Raw genomic sequence first — 13,942 nt, forward strand, 5'->3', positions numbered from 1 at the left:
CAGATGGTGGCCTGCCTTGTGGTCCTCGTCCTCTTCCTGTGCTCAATTACTTCCATGGTCAGTTGGGCGGAGATGGGAAGATGAGGAGGAGGAGGAGGAAGGAGGAGGGGGAGAAAGGAGGGAAGGAAAAATTGGAGGGGAGTGAGGGCGATAAAGAGGAGGGAGGGTGTTAGAGAAAAGAGAAGGAACATGAGAAATGGGGTCGAGGAAGGGTAAGATATAAATGACAGGAGAGGAAAGACAAACATGACAGACGGTGTAGAGGATAGGATAGACGAGAGATGAACTGGATAGATAGAGATAGAGGGTCAGTGGATGAGGGAGAGATAAACAGGCAAGAAGAACATAGAAGGAAACAAGAGGGACGAGTGTGATGAAAGGCAGCAGAGAGCATGAAGGTGTACTGTCTCCTGTCTACTGTTCGACAACTGGCGACTGGTAAGCAGATACCAGCGAGTGTTTACCGAGATGTTTAGTCTTGTATAAATCCAATCTTGTCAGTGATCCAGCCAGATATAAATATTTGGAAAACCTTTGGCATTCATCTGATTCCTGGCGACTACCGAAGAAAACTTTTTAGCAACAGGCAGGTCTCCGAGTGACAGGTGTTCCCAATCTGGTCTTTTTGTCCTCAGTCAATTTCATATGAAGGTCATATCCTCGTTAAGGGCCACGATGGCAGCCTGTCCGCTGAAGACAAATCACTGGAGCTGAAATGAACGTTGGAAACTTAGGGTCCTTTGGTAACGATCCATCCCAAGGCAAGACCTGACAGGGGTGTATACTTGAGAAAGGTGTCCAGGGCTCACCACAGCAAGAACTGATGGGGATGAATACTTGTAGAAGGTATTTATGAATCCCCCCAAGTGGAAGGTGTTCAGTAATCACCCCTTCAAGTGGAAGGTGTCCAGAAATCTTCCCAATAAATGGATGGTGTTCAGGAACCTCCCGTAAAGACTTTTTGGAGGTAGACACTGTAGGAATGTGTCCACAACCCTGATGAGGAACATGATGGCGAGTTCCAACACTTACCCGAAGTAAAGGCCTGTGTGAGGTGGTGATGACGGGGACTCGCAACCCTCCATCGGCCCAGAACTGGAGTAGGTTAAACCATTCTGTACGTCCTCCAGACGGTACACGATCCAACCACCTACAGTGGATGGCTTCCTCTTCATTGACCTGGGAGGGACGAACATCACTATATTGTGAGCTGTTACTTGTCCTCTCGCCTAACCTAACAAAGAGACCCAGAATTGCAGGTATTTAGTCTCGATGGTGAAGCGCACAGTTCTTGTCTTTATGTCATGTGGCAATAAGTCGTTTACCGAAATTAACAGACCCGAAGACACGGGAAATTGCTTTGCTACTTATATGCACCAAGGTGAAATAATGACCAAAACACTAAAAATATAATAGTAATCCTAAAAGATCACATTATACTTCAGTGTTATTTTCTTCCTAGAGTTTAATATCCTCTTGACTCATAGGAATATATATATATATATATATATATATATATATATATATATATATATATATATATATATATATTTTTTTTTTGTGTTTTTTTTTTTTGTACACGATTCGCCATTTCCCGCGTTAGCGAGGTAGCGTTAAGAACAGAGGACTGAGCCTTTGAGGGAATATCCTCACTTAGCCCCCTTCTCTGTTCCTTCTTTTGGAAAATTAAAAACGAGAGGGGAGGATTTCCAGCCCCCCGCTCCCTTCCCTTTTAGTCGCCTTCTACGACACGCAGGAATACGTGAGAAGTATTCTTTCTCCCCTATCCCCAGGGATAATATATATATATATATATATATATATATATATATATGTATATATATATATATATATATATATCGTACGTAAACTTTAGCATTCATATATGAGTTTTCAAAATAATCTCGTGAGATACGCGGAACACAGCCTCTAGAAGGCATAGAAAACATGACCCGATCCTGCCCTTGACAATCATCAACTTCACTGACCCTCCAACCATCTGGGTTCCCTTAGGAGTAGGGAAGGTCCTGCTGACCTGCCAGTTGCGGACACCAGTCCCATATTGTAGCGTGTCTCTGATCCGTGACTTTTGGCCTCGACAGATGCTAACATTTCTCTCGCAGTAACAGCATAAGAACTATAATGATCATCATGCATATCTGATAACAGAGGAAAAATCACTTCAAATTAATCAATGTGGTCATACCCTACTTTTATCTACGTTGATTGGATAATGTCTGGTAGGTCTAATATATATGTTTTGACGTCCGGATCGTGAGTTATATACAAAATTAAAGAATATTTTCCTTTACTCAAATTTTATATTATATATGATTTAACTTCTCAAAGAAATGAGAATATATATATATATATATATATATATATATATATATATATATATATATATATATATATATATATATATATATATATAAATCACGAAAGAGCGCGTCATTCACGAATATGCTGGTAGCCAAAGGGAAAATGAAACACGAAGAATCAAGCGCTTTCGTGATATTTCCTGTATATATATATATATATATATATATATATATATATATATATATATATATATATATATATATATATATATATATATATATATATTTTATACTATTCGCCATTTCCCGCGTTTGCGAGGTAGCGTTAAGAACAGAGGACTGGGCCTTAGAGGGAAAATCCTCACCCGGCCCCCTTCTCTTCTTTTGAAAAATTAAAAAAAAAACGAGAGGGGAAGATTTCCAGCCACCCGCTCCCTCCCCTTTTAGTCGCCTTCTACGACACTCAGGGAATACATGGGAAGTATTCTTTCTCCCCTATCCCCAGGGATAATATATATATATATATATATATATATATATATATATATATATATATATATATATATATATATATATATATATATATATATATATATTTTTTTTTTTTGTATGCCGGGTTATACAGTAGTGTGAGACCACTCGCCTATCGACCCATCATATGTAAGGAACTTACACAGAATGTAAACTTGCTATTGCTGTCAAGGTTGACTCCCACCAGTTGCCTACTGTAGACGCCTCTCTAGGTACCTACGAGTGCCTATGTCGGGTCTGCTACCATTAGGTCAGATTAGCGTGTGGGAAAGGGATGGGAAGAGACGGTTGGAGGAAAGGCAATGAGAGAAAGAGAAGCTTGGTGCTACAGAGTGAGAAAAGGGGCTAACAGAAGGATATTTAAGGGTGAAGACTAGGAAGGGGATTATAAAGATAGGAGAGGGATGCAGATGAAATAGGGTTATACATGGAGGAGAAGGGAACTTTTCTCTCGATGTTTTCTTCATTTTTCCTGCAAAAAGATGATATGTTTTCTTATTAGCCCCTTCGATAAGATTTTTTTTTGTATCTTCAATAATTTAGTCGTACTCCCCTTCAAAAAAATTTTCTTTGTACTTCCCTTAGTTAGATATGTTTTCTTTGTACCCCTCTCAGTAAGATGTTTTCTTCGTACCCCCTTCAACAAGATAAGTTCACTTCGTACCCACTTCATTAAGATGATTGGACTATTCAGTATAATCCTTCTTCCAGACAGTCATTTGTTGATAACATTCTTAAGTTTAATTGATAATCCTCTCGATGAAACGTTTCCTTTCCCAAACTTTCATTTGTTAAATGCGATTACTAAACGACCCGGATGATACATCTTTCTGACCCCTGAGGTGTCGACTCCATCCCTACGAGCATCTTGTCTCTCCCACAGTTCCTGTTGGACCTGGACAGCTACCGGGACTGCTACCTGCAGACGAGTGACAACATCACCAACATGACCTTTCTTGACCCGAACAGCACGGAGGAGTGGTGGCTGGTCTCCGACAGCCTCACTTTACAAGTGCCGAAGGTCACTCCGCGGGTGGACCAGCTCGTCCAGTTGGGAGAGGAGACCAACATTTGTCACGAGGGCATCACCACACACTTCCCTGACGTGAGTTTTCTTCAGCGTATCCCCACTAAGCACGATGACTGACCCCCCTGAGGAAGACGACAACTTACTTCCTCGAGCACGGCGAATCATTAACCCCTTGAGTACGACGAATGCATTGATTAAGAACCACAGTTCAACACATTAGGATGACTTCAACCTTGAGTGCCATGACATTTTACTTACGGGTAGAAATATCGAACTCATGAATCAAAATCGTCATACTCGAGGGTTCGATAATAATCTCTATCATTGGTTGGCAATCAGTACAGCGTTGTCCTCAGTATACTCTCACCTCCCTGATGTGTCAGTTTTACATGGTTGAAAAAAAGGAATCAGGTAAAAACCATCTGAATCATTTACTCGATGTATTGTATATAATTAGTTTGTTAAATGTCCATAAGATACTTCCTGCTTAATGATTGTTATAACTAGCAAATAGGGAATGTTTACCTTACTAGAGATAGCCGCAAATAATGGCGTCGTGTGTATGTGATTAGATCATTACTTGAAGGCGAGAATGAAAGTTTGTAGAGACTAAGAGAAAGGAAATGATATGGGTGAGAAGAGGGTAATAAGAATGAGTGAGCTTGGAAAAGAGGCTTGTGAGAAGGGATACCAAAAAAGGCCGAATGTAGAATGACTAAAGGTGAGAGTAAATGAAACTATGGGAATGGATGAGGAATGGGAGATGTTTAAGGAAGCAGTGCGAGAGAAGATAATGGCGTGCGGAAATGGGAGGTAAGCAGGTGAGAAAGAGTAGTAATTGAAGGGATGAAGAAGTTAAGTTCCTATTGAAAAAGAAGAGAAAGGCGTATGGGCATTATTCACTAGGAAAAAGTGCAAGTGATTGGGAGATGTACAAAAGAAAGAGGTAGGGAGTCAAGATGAAGGTGTAAGGCCTAAAAAGAACGTAAATGAGAGTTGGGGTGAGCAAGTATCAGCAAACTTCGGAAAGAATAAGATGTTTTGGAAAGACGTTAGCAGCGTGAGAAAAACAAGAGAACAAATAGGAACATCACTGAAGGTGGTGAATAGAAAAAATGGTCCAAGCCAGAAATGAGGCAAGGAGGAGATGGAGCGAGTATTTCCAGTGATTGTTGAATGTGCTCGAGGATAGGGTGATAGATGTGGAATGTTTTGGAAGTGGTGGTAAACAAAGCGAGAAAGTCATGGCGTCATGGCAGTGGTTTGGTGGAATGAGGAGAGGTGGTAAAAGCTATATGTAGGATGGTAGACGGCAAACGGGCTGGAGTGGACGGGATTATAGACCAATTTGATCAGTAAGTTAGAATGCTAAGTATATGATTAGTTCAAAGCCTGTTGCCTTTGGATTGGCGGAATTTCTGTACAGTGCCATTGTATGAAGACAAGGGGGACAGTGGTGAATATTCAAATCGCAGAGGTGCAAGCTTGTTGTGTGTACCCAGCAAATTGTATAGGACAGTGGTGATCCAGATGGGTGATGACACATACAGATTTTCAGACTAGACTTCAGGACCGGTAGAGGATGTGAGGATCAGGTGTTTGCTTTGAATAATGTATTTGAGAAATATATAGAGAGACAGAGGATCTGTATATGGCGTTTATTGACCTGATGATAGCGAATGATAGAGGTGCTCTGTGGAAGGTGTTACGCAAGTATGGTGTGGGCGGAAAGCTGCTGGAAGTTTTTTTTTCTTTTGAGAAAGTCGTGTGTTTACCAGTCGTGTTTACCATCAGCGCTTCATCTACTGTGGTTCAACCAAGTAGGAGCACGTCGCCCCTCTCTCATACACCATATCGATCTAATCCATTTTATCCAATGTACTCCTCTCGCCCTAGTGAATGTTCAGGGCCTGATGCACCGCAACCTCATTCGCCACACATTAAGCCTTCCATCAACTTTTTCATCGCCTCCTTGCCCCTAGATCCCTCTACTTTTGACACATGTATCATTTTCGTTAGTCATTCTTCACTTACCCTTTCCATAAACCTGATCCATCTCAACATGCCTTGGTCAGCCCTCTCAGTCAGACTGAACTTATAACCATACCTGAATCTGACACTTTAATCCTTACATGATGAGTCCGTCTCACATCATACATTGTCCTCAGGTATTTCGTTTCATTCATATCCACCCTTTCCCAGTCCTCTAAATTCAATTCCCAAGTCCCACAACCCTGTAGTATCATACCTACAAGCATATTCATTACTACTCTTACAAACAATGATCTCTTCTTCCACGCACGCCCTTAATGCTTCAAGGTCCTTTGGCCTCCTCACCCTCCGTACAACCTGCTGCTGTCCCCAGGGTCCTATCCGCTGCCATGTCCACCCCTGGGTAACTAAAACACCAGATCCTCCCTTGTGAAACTTACACTCAGACCTTCCTGTATCTCCCCCACTCCATGTCACACTTGATATTGCCGTCTTCGCTCACATTAACTCTAGACTCCCAGACTGTGATGTCAGCGACTGGAGTTTCGCTCGTCTGTCTGCCATCACAGCAGTGTCGCCTGCAAAACAGCAACTGATTTACTTCCCAATACCCCAGCATGCTGTAGATCTCTCTCTCTCTCTCTCTCTCTCTCTCTCTCTCTCTCTCTCTCTCTCTCTCTCTCTCTCTCTCTCTCTCTCTCTCTCCAGGACCTTTGCATTTACCTCCCTCATCACTCTGTGCATGAATAGATTAATGGTGACATTACACTCAAGTGACGCAGACCCGCCTTCACTAGAACTCACTCATCCTCCTCCCTTCATGCCGTGCACACACGCCTGATTCTTGGTATAAGGCCCTTGCTGCCTTTAGCAGCTCTCCTCTCACACCATATATTCGCAATAACAACAACAAGCCATCTCTTTCAACGCCATCATACGTTTTCTCATGCAAATTCTTCAAAGAAAACATCATGTTAACATAGTCTCACCACTCCCAAAGCCAAATTGCTTCTCCTAAATCTGATGCGTTTCATATGCCATCACCCTTTCACACATGACTCCTATACACCTTACCAGATATATTCAATAGAGTCACTGTTCTGTAGTTCAAATATTCGTTTTTGTAGCCCTTGTCCACATGCAATTGCACAATGAATGCATTTTTCCAGTCCTACAACCCCTCACTCTTGGCCAAACAAAGGTCAAACAGCCAGACTAACTAATCAACTGTAGTTACTCCTATTCTTGATTAACTCGACTAAGATCTCATCCACTCATGTCGCTTTGCTACACTTCATCTCATGTAAGACCTTCACGAACTCTTTTCTGTTTACCATAACATTTCACATAATTCTCCCACTCCACATGCCACCTCGTCCCCAACACACCTCGTTCACCTCAGTCATCTAACACATTCAACAATCCATCAAAATATCCATTCCACTCTGCCTAACTGCTGCCTCACACTATTTACTTCATTCCTTAACTTAATTTCCTTGAAGTTCCACAGTCTTTTCTCACCTCATCTTTCATTTGCTCTTATTTCTCAGCTTCCTTGCCTTTCTCTTTCACCTCTCACTGCTATCTTTTGTGCTCCTTCCAATTGCTTGCACTTTTATCCGTTAGGTACTATCCATACACTTCACTTTTTTCTCTCACTAAAAATACAATTTCCTTATTCCACCACTCACCTCCATTTCTCACACGTCCACAAGGGACCCACCTCCTACACGTCACACGGTTTATCTGCACATTTAACCACTGTTTCCCTAGAATCCCTCCACTCCCTTAGTTTCCCTCACTTTCACCCAATACCTTCGCTTGCTCAGTCTCCCTTAGTACCTCAGCACACACACACCTCTCCTTTCCCATCTCGTTCGTTGTCGCCACTTCCCTGATACGTTTGTCATTTCCAGTCTTCCTAAGCACCACACAAACTTTCATTCGCCTCCTTCTTGCTGCCCGCCTCTCAGCATATTGATAATCAGCAACCTGTTCTTTAAGAGCCTGTCTATCAATACATACTCTAATGATCCCAGTTAATCCGCAACCTGCTTAACCACGGGTACTTATGCATACGTTTCTTTTTTTTTTGTAACTATGCATTCTTAATCACCACTCCTCTCTCAGCACAGAGCCTGATATGCTCTCCCTCATTTCTATTCACACGGGACCGCGTGTCCCACAGTCATATCCTTAATTGCCACATTACCCACCCTTGCATTCAGATCCACTAACTCAGATTCGATCCCCTGTATCATAGCTGCCAAAGCACCGATTCAGGTCCCCCCCCCCCCCAAAGAGGAACTCCTTTCATCTTCACTTATCACACTTCCAGGTGCATAAACACTCCCCCTCCTCTCCTAACCTACGCACTTTCATTCTAACCATAATAATCTTAAGATTACTACCTTATACTCTTTCCAATGTCCTACAGGACCTCCTTGTACTCTCGCTGAACTCTGACTTCACCCTGGTATTCGCAAACCATAGTTCCTCCCTTCCCCTTCAGCTCTGTTTCACTCAGGGCCAGAACGTCCAAGTTCCTCTCAATAAACTTAGCCCCTTTCTCTTCCTACTCTTCAACCTGGTTACCACCACATACATTCAGCCTCCCTATGACCAAGTTTCGTTTTACTCTTGTCTTGGTAAATCATAATACAGGAGGGGAGGGTCTCCACCTTCCCGCCCTTGTTAGTCACTCCACGCAACACGCAGGAGATACGTGGGTAGTGTTCTTACTCCCCCTATCCCCAAGGTAACAGGAAATTTGCCTCTGAGGATAAAGAATCATATGAATTATGTATTGACAAACACACACACACACACACACACACACACACACACACACACACACACACACGAATATATATACATATATACACTAAGCAATACATGTGTGTGAGTACAAGCATAAGTAACTGTGTATTCTCTGATAACAGATATAGGTACGTAGAAACCTGAGCGGCTTGGTGAACCATCCTCTTTAAGCTTTACTCTATAGATCACAGGAAAACTGTTACCACAATAGTCCAGAGTGAACTAGCTCTACGTCTGATCGCCTGTAGCAGCCCAGGAAGAAAACCTGAACACTGAGTAAACCTGTATGATTCATTATGTTCCTTCACCCTATACATGAAGCTGGGGACGAACGTTGATAAGAATGTCTTTATGGTGACACAAAAGTGTCCCATCCTCTCCATGTGTCGCAAGTGAGTACCTCCTCCTACAGTTACCTAGTGTCACAAGAGACCTCCCCCTCTGTTTTCCCCCCTACAGTACTTCACCTACTGCGTGATCCTGGTGATGGTGTCGTGCGCCGTCTACCAGCTCATGTTCAGCATCATCAAGTTGCTGCTCCTGGTGGCCATCTGCGTCGCCTACATCTCCATGGTGCTCTTTACCCACGGCACGCTCTTCGACAACCAGGACGCCCTCATCCTCCTCACACGCGGGTACTGTATCCCTCCACTCTGCCGTTGCGGGTACTGTATCCCTCCACTCTGCCGTTGCGGGTACTGTATCCCTCCACTCTGCCGTTGCGGGTACTGTATCCCTCCACTCTGCCGTTGCGGGTACTGTATCCCTCCACTCTGCCGTTGCGGGTACTGTATCCCTCCACTCTGCCGTTGTGGGTACTGTATCCCTCCACTCTGCCGTTGCGGGTACTGTATTTCTCCCACTCTGCCGCTATAGGGACTTTACCTCTCCACACTATCACAATGGATGCTGTAACCTTCCACTCTGCCACCATAGAGACTGTATCCCTCCACTATACCAATATGGTTACTGTACCCCTCCACTATACCGCTAAGGGTACCGTGCCCCTCCACTCTGCCACCATGGGGACTGTACTCCTCCACTCTACCACCATGGGGACTGTACTCCTCCACTCTACCACCATGAGGACTGTACTCCTCCACTCTACCACCATGGGGACTGTACTCCTCCACTCTACTACCATGGGGACTGTACTCCTCCACTCCATCACTCTGGATACTATACTCCTCCACTCTACCATCATGGGGACTGTACTCCTCCACTCTACCACCATGGGGACTGTACTCCTCCACTCTACCACCATGGGGACTGTACTCCTCCACTCTACCACCATGGGGACTGTACTCCTCCACTCTACCACCATGAGGACTGTACTCCTCCACTCTACTACCATGAGGACCGTACTCCTCCACTCTACTACCATGGGGACTGTACTCCTTCACTGTACCACCATGGGGACTGTACTCCTCCACTCTACCACCATGAGGACTGTACTCCTCCACTCTACTACCATGGGGACTGTACTCCTTCACTGTACCACCATGGGGACTGTACTCCTCCACTCTACTACCATGAGGACTGTACTCCTTCACTGTACCACCATGGGGACTGTACTCCTCCACTCTACTACCATGGGGACTGTACTCCTCCACTCTACTACCATGAGGACTGTACTCCTTCACTGTACCACCATGGGGACTGTACTCCTCCACTCTACCACCATGGGGACTGTACTCCTCCACTCTACTACCATGGGGACTGTACTCCTCCACTCTACTACCATGAGGACTGTACTCCTTCACTGTACCACCATGGGGACTGTACTCCTCCACTCTACCACCATGAGGACTGTACTCCTCCACTCTACTACCATGAGGACTGTACCCCTCCACTCTATCACCATGGGGACTGTAATCCTCCACTCTACTACCATGGGGACTGTACTCCTCCACTCTACCACCATGGGGACTGTACTCCTCCACTCTACCACCATGGGGACTGTACTCCTCCACTCTACCACCAAGGGGACTGTACTCCTTCACTCTACCACCATGGGGACTGTACTCCTCCACTCTACCACCATGGGTACTGTACTCCTCCACTCTACCACCATGGGGACTGTACTCCTCCACTCTACCACCATGGGGACTGTACTCCTTCACTGTACCACCATGGGGACTGTACTCCTTCACTCTACCACCATGAGGACTGTACTCCTTCACTGTACCACCATGGGGACTGTACTCCTTCACTCTACCACCAAGGGGACTGTAGTCACAGTATCAAAAACATCCACGGGAATCACAGCATCAAGTCTCAACAGCAGAAGTGGCAGCAACCACAGTGGCTCCTTTTACTGAGGCAGACGTGTTGTTAATTGCATCACTTGTGTAACCTTGCTGTTGGAGATAGCTGAGCTGTATTATTCGCCATGATCATGTTGTTGGGGTTGCTGGTTGTATCGCCTTTTAATGTACTGCTAATGTTGGTTATCAAGTAATTGGTCATAATATCATGGGAAGATTAAGAGGAAAATGGGTTAAAGTTTGCTACTCTTTTGTTCCATTGATAAACTTTTTGGTCGTCAGTTCACAATAAGGTTATTCTGGGAGTACCATGGTAACGTCAGCATACTGGGGGGAAAAAATCTAATAACACGAAGTATCTCAGTGTACAGGACACACCTTTTGTAATGCAGGATGAACCAGGACTCACGAGATATTCTGATATTCCATGTAATATTCCCGACGATATTTTCCCCAGTGATTTCACCTTCTGACCAAACTGACTTCTTACAATCCGCCCACTGATGCTTCTCTGCCACCCTCCACTGGAGGACTTCCCCTCTCCCACCTACCCACTGACACTCAAGGACATCCCCTCTCCCATCTACCCACTGACACTGAAGGACTTCCCCTCTCCCACCTACCCACTAACACTGAAGGACTTCCCCTTTCCCACCTACCCACTGACACTGAAGGACTTCCCCTCTCCCACCTACCCACTAACACTGAAGGACTTCCCCTCTCCCACCTACCCACTAACACTGAAGGACTTCCCCTCTCCCACCTACCCTCTGACACTGAAGGACTTCCCCTTTCCCACCTACCCACTGACACTGAAGGGCTTCTCCTCTCCCACCTATCCACTAACACTGAAGGACTTCCTCTCTCCCACCTACCCACTGACACTGAAGGACTTCCCCTCTCCCGCCTACCCTCTGACACTGAAGGACTTCCCCTTTCCCACCTACCCACTGACACTGAAGGGCTTCTCCTCTCCCACCTATCCACTAACACTGAAGGACTTCCTCTCTCCCACCTACCCACTAACACTGAAGGACTTCCCCTCTCCCACCTTCCCTATGATGGACCTCCCTTGCCCGCCCTACTTGCTTACTGAAGGACCTCCTCTGTCCCACATATCCACTAAAGGACCTGTCCCACCTGCCCACTGAAGGAACTCCTCTGTCACGCCATGCCCCGTGAAGGCTCTTTCCTGTTCCATTTGTCCACTGAAGGACATCCTTAGCCCACCTGCCCACTGAAGGACGTTCCTGTCCCACTTGTCCACCGAAGGACCTTTCTCGTCCCATCTTCCCATTGAAGGATCTCCCCCTTCCACCTACCCACTGGAAGACCTGTCTCCGTACCCACTGAATGACTTCCTCTGCCCGACTTGCCCACTGAATGACCTCCTGCGTCCCACCTGCCCACTGAAGGACCCCCTATGTCCCACCTGCCCACGAAATGACCTCCAGTGTTTCACTTCCCCACTGAAAGACGTCCCGTGTCCTACTTGCCCACTGAATGACCTCCCGTGTCCCATCTGCCCAGTGAAGGACCCCCTGTGTCCCACCTGCCCACTGAAGGACCTCCCGTGTCCCACTTGCCCACTGAAGGACCCCCTGTGTCCCACCTGCCCACTGAAGGACCTCCTGTGTCCCCCATGCCCACTGAATGACCTCCCGTATTTTCCCACTGAATGACCTCCCGTGACCCGTTTTCCTACTGAATGACCTCCCGTGACCCACCTGCCCACTGAAGGACCTACTGTGTCCCACCTGCCCACTGAAGGACCACCTGTGTCCCACCTGCCCACTGAATGACCTCCTGTGTCTCATTTTCCCACTGAATGACCTCCCGTGACCCACTTGCCCACTGAATGACCTCCCGTGTCCCATTTTCCCACTGAATGACCTCCCGTGTCCCATTTTCCCACTGAATGACCTCCCGTGACCCACCTGCCCCCTGAAGGACCTCCTGTGTCCCACCTGCCCACTGAAGGACCACCTGTGTCCCACCTGCCCACTGAATGACCTCCCGTGTCTCATTTTCCCACTGAATGACCTCCCGTGACCCACTTGCCCACTGAATGACCTCCCGTGTCCCATTTTCCCACTGAATGACCTCCCGTGACCCACTTGCCCACTGAATGACCACCTGTGTCCCACCTGCCCACTGAAGGACCTCCTGTGTCCCCCATGCCCACTGAATGACCTCCCGTGACCCACTTGCCCACTGAATGACCACCTGTGTCCCACCTGCCCACTGAAGGACCTCCTGTGTCCCCCATGCCCACTGAATGACCTCCCGTGACCCATTTTCCCACTGAATGACCTACCGTGACCCACTTGCCCACTGAATGACCTCCCGTGTCTCATTTTCTCACTGAATGACCTCCTGTGACCCACTTGCCCACTGAATGACCTCCCGTGACCCACTTGCCCACTGAATGACCTCCCGTGACCCACTTGCCCACTGAATGACCACCTGTGTCCCACCTGCAGGTCTGGAGAGCTGTTCATCTCCCGGTACGTGACGGTGGCAGTGCTGGTGGGCTTCACCATCGCCTTCATCATCCACGCTCGTCAGACCGAGGCCACCTCACGACTCGACTTCCTCTGGAAACTCCAGGCTCATGGTGAGTCATGTACTCCCAACCGTCTTACTCACCAGACCCATGGTGAGTAATGTACTGCCAACCATCTTACTCACCAGACCCATGGTGAGTCATGTACTCCCAACCGTCTTACTCACCAGACCCATGGTGAGTAATGTACTGCCAACCATTGTACTCACCAGACTCATGGTGAGTAATGCACTACCAATAATCTTACTCACCAGAATTATGACGATATAATGTACTGCCACATATCTTTACTCACCAGACCCTTAGTAATTAATGCAATGGTACCCATCTTACTCACCAGACGTATGGTGAGTCCACATTATCACCCACCTGACTTTGGTCCACAACTACTCAAGGGGAACTTCACTTTGTGCCA

The 13,942-nt window shown here is 46.2% G+C and overlaps 1 protein-coding gene across 1 annotated transcript in view; it reads left to right on the forward strand.

The window, feature by feature from the left end:
• The window catches only part of LOC139746556 (adenylate cyclase type 6-like), a 1,154,491-nt gene that overhangs the window by 1,107,317 nt on the left and 33,232 nt on the right, over positions 1 to 13,942 (forward strand). The window contains 4 exon segments of the mRNA XM_071657911.1: positions 1 to 57; positions 3,736 to 3,957; positions 9,154 to 9,329; positions 13,445 to 13,578. The exon segment at positions 1 to 57 is cut by the window's left edge and continues 60 nt beyond it. Coding sequence (XP_071514012.1) covers positions 1 to 57; positions 3,736 to 3,957; positions 9,154 to 9,329; positions 13,445 to 13,578 — 589 coding nt within the window.

This window comes from Panulirus ornatus, chromosome 65, assembly GCF_036320965.1.
Source record: "Panulirus ornatus isolate Po-2019 chromosome 65, ASM3632096v1, whole genome shotgun sequence".
Taxonomy (NCBI): domain Eukaryota; kingdom Metazoa; phylum Arthropoda; class Malacostraca; order Decapoda; family Palinuridae; genus Panulirus; species Panulirus ornatus.